This window comes from Mesoplodon densirostris, chromosome 11 (genome assembly GCF_025265405.1).
Source record: "Mesoplodon densirostris isolate mMesDen1 chromosome 11, mMesDen1 primary haplotype, whole genome shotgun sequence".
In the NCBI taxonomy this organism is placed as follows: Eukaryota; Metazoa; Chordata; class Mammalia; order Artiodactyla; family Ziphiidae; genus Mesoplodon; species Mesoplodon densirostris.
Window position 1 is genome coordinate 36,858,682 of NC_082671.1, and position 8,159 is coordinate 36,866,840.

General features: G+C 41.0%; 1 protein-coding gene across 1 annotated transcript; it reads left to right on the forward strand.

Annotated features, from left to right (window-relative positions):
* The first annotated feature begins 1,034 nt into the window (after positions 1–1,034).
* On the forward strand, positions 1,035–6,502 carry LLPH (LLP homolog, long-term synaptic facilitation factor). Its single transcript, XM_060113243.1, has 3 exons — positions 1,035–1,136; positions 2,993–3,212; positions 6,133–6,502. Exons 2-3 carry the CDS (start codon positions 3,008–3,010, stop codon positions 6,309–6,311), a joined length of 384 nt encoding a protein of 127 aa, XP_059969226.1. The 5' UTR covers positions 1,035–1,136; positions 2,993–3,007; the 3' UTR covers positions 6,312–6,502.
* The last annotated feature ends 1,657 nt before the right edge of the window (positions 6,503–8,159 follow it).

An 8,159-nucleotide genomic window follows, 5' to 3' on the forward strand; every position in this document is an offset into this window, starting at 1 on the left:
ATTGTCTCAGAATGAACTCTTTTACTAGTAACCAGACAGGAGTTTACTAGGCCATGATTAAAGACAATTCATTTACTGGTTTTTGGTGTATGTTGTAAATCTCTAGAAAATACTGCTTACAAATAGTCCCGTGCATGCTTGAATTTATTATGTGAAAATGAGGTGAGCGGCCATTTGTTGAGCTCTTATATCCCCTACCTAGGATTATTAGGTTGTATTAGCTTCGTTCTACGGATAAGGAAATCCAGGCTCTGAGTACTCATATCACTCACAAGGAAGTGTTAGAACCATAAATACCACAGACCTGTTCGGTTGCAAAGCTAGTGATATTAGGAGCATATGTAAAATAATAACAAAAAGAACTGGTGTTGTTTGTGATCAGCGTGACCGTCACCGAAGACGAGTGTCCTAGGCTAAGTATTGTGTCTGGTATACATTAGTGATTAGCCGGTAAACACTGATTGAACTGAATTAGTTTGATCATTTTACCCTTTGAACCTGTCTTCGGGATGAGAAAGGGGTTTTTGCTTTTGGTAACAGCTTTGAGGTATAACGGACATACAATGAATTGCACATACTTAAAGGATACAGTTTGACAAGTTTTGATATATGTGTACAACTGTGAGACCACCACCGGGGATAGGGAAATTTAAGGGCTGCAAATAAAGATCCTAATTTGGCTTCTAGAGGAACACGCGACGTGGTGAATATGTGCGAATGGGGAGGTCTGACGTGAATCTAGAGGTCGGCTCTGAGCTCCCTACCTGACGGCAGGGTCATTTGGCGGTTCTCCCTCCTTGGGTTAGTCTCGGGGCTACCCCGCTCACGCTCGGGACGCAGGCCTAGCTGGCGTCCGACCCTCGACCCGGCTTCTCCGCATTTCCCTAATCCGACTTCAGAACCTATGTGGGAGGAGCCCAGCTCCCAGATCAGCTCTCGAACCTGAGGCAAGAAGCGCGTCAGCCCGGAACTCCAGAGGACCCCGCCTCTCGAGGCCGTCCGGGGCGTTTTGGCTCCCAGCGAGCAGCGCGCCGCCCGCGGGGCGGGGGCAGTAGAGCGGGTTGCCGGGAAGGTGGAAGTGCGGGGGCTTCCGGTCGGCGTGAGCAGCGTGCAGTGTCTGAGTTCCTGCGTCTTAGGTGAGTTCTTTTTACCAACCGGCCCCAGTGGGGCGTGGGACTTGGGACTCGATTCCGGCGCCCGTGGAATGACTCTCAAGCCTCGTCCCTCTCTGGCAAGCTTGAGCCCGGGCCAGAGACGCAGGCCTCCTCTAGGACGAGGGTCTCCCGTTGTCTTGGCAGTCCTGGTGGGGCTTCTCGGTGCTTTGTGGGAAGTGGAGTTCTTAGTGGTTCAGCCCCGCTCAGGGCTGTGTACCGCAACCCTTCTCTCCCAGCCCCTCGCAGGGCTTGCGTTGTACACACGGGACAGAGTGAGTCTGTGATTGCTGCCGTCCAGAAATTTTACTCCACCAGTCGTCCGTTTAACAAATGTTACTTAAACTTTACTGTGTGCACAGTGCTACGCGCTGGGGGATCCAGTAGCGAACAAGACCTATTTATCCCTTGCCTTCGTGGAGCCCACAGGCCATCGGGAATAACAGAAAGTAAACTTAAGAATTTTAGATTGTAACACGTATTAAACTGGAAAGAAAAAAATGAGGTGGTAGAGAATAAAAGGTGAGCTTACAGGAGTCAGAAAAGCTGTCTCTGAGGTACTGAAGTGAAGGATCAGTTCCCAGGCAAAGGGACGGCAAATGTAAAGATACTGAAGTCAACGTCATTTGGACATTTTTCTTTTTTTTCCCAAAATAATGTCTTAATGATTAACTGCCTATTGATGTGTAATTAACACAACAAATTGCACATATTTAAAGTGTGTAAGATATATCCATGTATACTCACAAACATAAATCTGTCAGCATAGTCAAGATAATGTTATAAGTCATTCCCACGAGCTTCCCTCTAAACTCTTTATAATCCCTATAATCCCTTCCCAGCCCTCATCACATCCCCACACTGTCCCTCGGTTGTCATTGATTGGACTTTCTTTCTTTTCTTTTCTTTTTTCTTTTTTTTTTTTTTTTTTTTTGTGGTACGCGGGCCTCTCACTGTTGTGGCCTCTCCCGTTGCGGAGCACAGGCTCCGGACGCGCAGGCTCAGCGGCCATGGCTCACGGGCCCAGCCGCTCCGCACCATGTGGGATCTTCCCAGACCGGGGCACGAACCTGTGTCCCCTGCAGCGGCAGGCGGACTCTCAACCACTGCGCCACCAGGGAAGCCCTGATTGGACTTTCTTCAGATGTAATTGGTGCTTGAGGATGGGGTGGAGCATGAGATAAGAGTTAAAGGAGTCAGGGGCCAGGTCACAAATACCCTTGTAGATCTTGAATATATGAGTTGGAAAATCATTAATTCCAAGAAAGACAGTGTCTGCTCTTTAAGTTTTTAAAAGCTCACGTTGACCACCTTCTGGGGGATGGGCTGGGACTGAGGGGTTGAGGGAAAGTAAGAGTAGAAATAGACAAGTTTAAAATAGCTAGATTGATTTGAGGGGGTGGATAATGAGGAAAATTGGGGTGGGTGGAGTCGCCTGTAGTTTTGGGGGAAATCAGGATTCAGTTAAAAGATTTATAAAATATTTTGTGATTTTTAAGTTGTTGCATAAATGTAAGGTGATGGCACTCTGCATTTTGGGGGAAATTAAATTTCTGCATCTTGTATGGAAACTACCGGAGCTTTCAGAATTGGTTTGACTCACAGTGTGCCGGTGGCCACGGGGAGTTTGGTTTGGTGTTCTTAATTGTTATTTAGTGGCTGTATATGCCACGTTGATTCTCACATAATTTGCACATTATGCCATCATAAATCATGAACAGAGTGAAGAGTTTACTTTCCAGTTGTTCATGTTCTGCAGAGATGCCTTTTGACCTGGTTTTCCAAAGATTTGTTTTTTTGTTTGATAGTAAATATTTGCTTTTGAAAATGTAATTTTTTAGCTTTCCAGCTAAAATATGGCTAAAAGTTTACGGAGTAAGTGGAAAAGGAAGATGCGTGCTGAAAAGAGAAAAAAGAATGCCCCAAAGGAGCTCAGCAGACTTAAAAGTATTCTTAAAGTAGATGGTGATGTTTTAATGAAAGACGTTCAAGAGATAGCAACTGTGGTGGAACCCAACCATTGTCAAGAGAAAACGCAATGTGTGGTGAAAGATGAAACAGGTGAGTTTATGTGTTTCATTAAAAAAAAAATTATATCAACTTCCTTTTGTGACTCTTTTCCCCTTTTTCACTGTCTTGAATTCTTTCTCACATTTACTTCCCTACAAACGTCCTGCCATGCCCACATAATTCTTTGGAGGTGCTCCTAGAGATTCTATGCTAAGCTATTTTGAAGCCACCTCATGTGAGTAGGTATGTTTTGGATTGTTCAGAGTGAGCCTTTTGTGCTTATACAATAGCCTAAGTGTCTCAGAAATAGACAGTACTTCAGGAGTAGACAAACCTAGACACACTCTCGTTGGAAGGGTACACAGGAGTCAAGAACTAGGCAGGATAGAAGGAGGTCTTTTTCATTTTACCCTTTGCAAGATCTAGGTTCCATTCTGAGAGTCCTCTGCCCTTATATTATTATTCTAAAGATTAGTTTCCCTGTATTTGATTTTGACAGAGTCTAGGTATGTCTGTTTTAATATAGTCTAAAGTTGGAAGCTGTATATAATGTGTATAATAGTCATTATCCTTAATCCCTCTTTCCTTTATCCCCCACCTGTAAACCATTAGCACCTCTTCTTGACTATCTCCAAAATACATTAGTAATCTATCCATTTTTCTCCTACTTTCATGCTTTCACTTTAATGACAGTTACCTTTCCTGAACCACAGTAGTAGCCATTTTACCTCTCTCTTCAGCTTTTGCTCATTTCTGATTCATTTTGGACATATCACCCAGTATGATCTTTTTAGGATATAAATCAATTATGTCATTCCCATGCTTAAATCACCTCATTATATTTCCGTGTGCTTACCACAGCCTGCCTGGTCCTACTTAATCTCGTTCCAGTACTTCTCTTTAAAAAGGCTGTAACCACAAGCTGAAGTTTGCTTTGTCATTCTCCCCTCAACAGAACATTGAGAACTCCATGAAAGCAAGGAGCTTATTTGGAACACTGTATGCCCAGAACCTAGAACAGCACCTGAAATAATCATTCAGTGACCAGTTATTGAAGGGCTAATGTATATCAGGCACTATTCTAGGAACTGAGGCAACAATGATGAATAACAGAAATGGCCTCCATCCTAGTGGGATTTACATCACATTGGAGGAGACAGAAAGTAAACCAGATAAATGAACTAATATAATATAATGTCAGGTAGCAGAGTCCACAGAAAACCTGTATACCCTGGTAAGTTCCCAGAGAGGGACATTATGGACATGTCCTTCACAATAGATGAGGTTGGTGATAGATGGACCACAGCATGACTGTGCTGAGCTTCCTGCTAAGTCTTCTGTTAGAAGAGCTGGATACCTGAGTGTGACCTGGATAAAAAAGTGTGGCAGCCCCAGGATATCCAGGTCTGTTCTGTCATGAAGCTTGCTGCTTATTGCTGTTCCTCTTCCAAGTACTCTTCATTGGAAGTGGCCAGTCATTCCTAATAGTTTTTCTTCTAAGCCCTGTCCATTAGAAGCGTGGGTGCACTTTTTATTGACGCAACAATTTTATTTAGCTCAAGAAAGCACCTAATCCGAGGAGTGTTCTCATAACTCGCATGTTTTCAGAACCATAAACTTACCCCTAATGCGGTAATTCAAACCCATATCTCCTAAATGTTTCCTATTTAACTTTCCCTGTTGCAAAGGACAATCATAACAATGTTCTCTTTTTTATAAATTTATTTCTTATTGAAGTGTAGTTGAATTACAGTGTTGTATTAATTAGTGCTGTACAGCAGAGTGACTCAGTTATACATATATATATACATTCTTTTTCATATTCTTTTCCATTATTGTTTATCAGAGGATACTGAATATAGTTCCCTGTGCTGTATGGTAGGACCTTGTTGTTTATCCATTCTATATATACCAGTTTGCATCTGCTAACCCAAACTCTGACTTCTACTCTCTCCCACTCCCCTCCTCCTTGGCAACCACCAGTCTTTGTCCCTGATTCTGTTTCTGTTTCATAGATAGGTTCATTTGTGTCATATTTTAGGTTCCACATATAAGTGATATCATATGGTATCTGTCTTTCTCTTTCTGACGTACTTCACTTAATATGATAATCTATAGTTGCATCCGTGTTGCCACAAATGGCATTATTTGGTTCTTTTTTTCTTTTTTATGGCTGAGTAGTATTCTATATATGTACCACATCTTTATCCATTCATCTGTCGATGGACATTTACGTTGTTTCCATGTCTTGGCTATTGTGAATAGTGCTGCTACAAACATAGTGGTGCATGTATCTTTTTGAGTTACAGTTTTGTCTGGATATATGCCCAGGAGTGGGATTGCTGGATCAAATGGTAATTCTATTTTTAGTTTTCTGAGGAACCTCCATACTGTTTTCCACAGTGGCTGCACCAACTTACATTCCCACCAGCAGTGTAGGAGGGTTCCCTTTTCTCTATACCCTCTCCAGCATTTGTTATTTGTAGACTTTGTAATGATGGCCATTCTGACTGGTGTGAGGTGATACCTCATTGTAGTTTTGATTTGCATTTCTCTAATAATTAGCGATGTTGAGCATCTTTGCATGTGCCTATTGGCCATCTGTATTTCTTCTTTGGAGAAATGTCTCTTTAGGTCTTCTGCCCATTTTTTGATTGGGTTGCATAACAACATTCTTTAGAAAGTTTCTTAGTGACTAAATAGATGGTGTCTCTAGTTCCTCACAGATACTTTTTATGTCTTTCATGGTTGTGGGAACACATGGCATCATGTGTATGATCCTACTGAATGTGCTGTAAGGAGTTTTTTCAGTGTTAGTCAAAGATCATTGCACAAACAAAGGAATTTTTTTTTTTTTTTTTGCTTTTGTGGTTTCATGCCACTTTTAAGTTCAGTGTCCTCATTGCATTTATGTGCTTTTTCACGGGGTTGCATTCGTGAGTATTAATAGTTTTTCCATTTTTTAATTCAGATGACATGAAAATGGAGACTGATATTAAGAGAAACAAAAAGACTCTTCTAGACCAGCATGGGCAGTACCCCGTATGGATGAACCAGAGGCAAAGAAAAAGGCTGAAAGCAAAGCGAGAGAAAAAGAAAGGAAAAAGCAAAGCAAAAGCCATCAAGGCAGCAAAGGGTTTGACCTGGTAGACCCTTAAAAACTTGAAAAATGCCGCATGGGACAGGTCTTTGATTAGAATGTATACATTGATTTCAGCTTCCACCAAATGGAAACTTTGTTTCCATTTTTTAACTTGGCCTTTTTCTTCAATTCAAGCCCAATGTAACTCCTCAAATTTGTCTTGGTAACTTGAATAAAATATTTTCTTTGATGAATGAAAGCTACACTGATATTTTAATTGAATGCTATCCAATATGCAGGGATTATCAGACATCAGAATTCTCTCGAGTATTAATGTGGTTGTAATCATTCAGTCTTAGGAAAGATGAAACAATATACTGACAAATTTGAGCTAACTCAGATTTAAAGTAAATTATATATCGTGAAAATATGTTAGTGGATCGTATAAGCAGTACTTGTTTGGAGTTTTGATTTTGTATAATTCAGAATAAAAGATACTCTGTCTAGATCTTGAAGATCTGTTCTCTCATATATCCTTAAGGTTTCCTAGTAGTAGAGAAGACCAGATTCTTCAGTTAAATTTTTTAAAAATTTAAAATTTTTAGGTGGAGTATTGACATGTGAAAATTATTATGCTCCATCTTTTTAGGAGATTAGAACATCCTGGGAACTAGTTTAATGTGCTTCAATTTTTATATTATTCTCAGAGTATGATTCTCAGAATTAGCATTTGTGGATGTGTGGCGAAAAAAATATATTACATGGTCATTAAGTTTGGGAAATGCTACATACTTGAAGGTTCAAAAACAATATTAGCTTAACACAGGCATATCTCAGAGATACTGCACATTCAGTTCCAGACCACTGCAATAAAGTTGACCACATGAGTTTCTGGTTTCCTAGTGCATATAAAAATTACGTTTACACTATACTGTAGTCTGTTTTACAATAGCACTGCATGTAAAAAAACGACATACATACCTTAATTAAAATAATGCTGTTGGAAAAATGGCGCTGATAGACTTATTTGACAGAATGTTGCCACAAACCTTCAATTTGTAAAAAAAAAAAAAAAAATGCAGTATGTGCAAAGCGCAATAAAACGAAGTATGCCTATATAGTCATATAGAGATCTAGCAGACTTTTCCAGGTGCTAGGGACCCAGGGAACAAGATGAGGTGTCTGCCCTCATGGGTATGTACTCAGAAGAGGCTGTTAGCTTCAGAGAAAACCAAGTTAAAAATGAGACCTAGTGGAATAAGGTCACAGGCATCAGGTCACAAATTTTGTACTGTGCACACAGCTACGCTGGGACACAGTATAGAGATAAATAGGACAGGACCCAAATCTTTTAGGAGATTTGAAGCTGAAATTTAATGCTAGTAAAATCTTAGAATTATTTTATATAATAGGCTTTTGTTAATCTATTCAGTGGTTAGTTCACCAAAAAGTTAGTGGATTATTTTTAAATTTATTTATTTTTTGTTTATTTTTGACTGCGTTGGGTCTTCATTGTGGCACGTGGGCTTTCTCTAGTTGCGGTGCACGGGCTTCTCATTGCGGTGGCCTCTCCTGCTGCAGAGCACGGGCTCCAGGCACGCAGGCTCAGCAGTTGTGGCTCAAGGGCTCTAGAGCGCAGGCTCAGCGGCCATGGCTCACGGGCTTATTTGCTCCGCAGCATGTGGGACCTTCCCGGACCAGGGCTCGAAACCGTGTCCCCTGCATTGGCAGGCGGATTCTCAACCACTGCACCACCAGGGAAGCCCCAGTGGATTATTTTTAAATACTTAAGGAAGCTAACAGAAGATGTGAGTTGGAAAGTTCAAAAAAGTTCATAACCTTTTTTTGCCTTTTGGTATAATTTTGAACAGAGTTTGTGAGGAAAAGGCAAATACATAAATGTTTATTCATGAAAT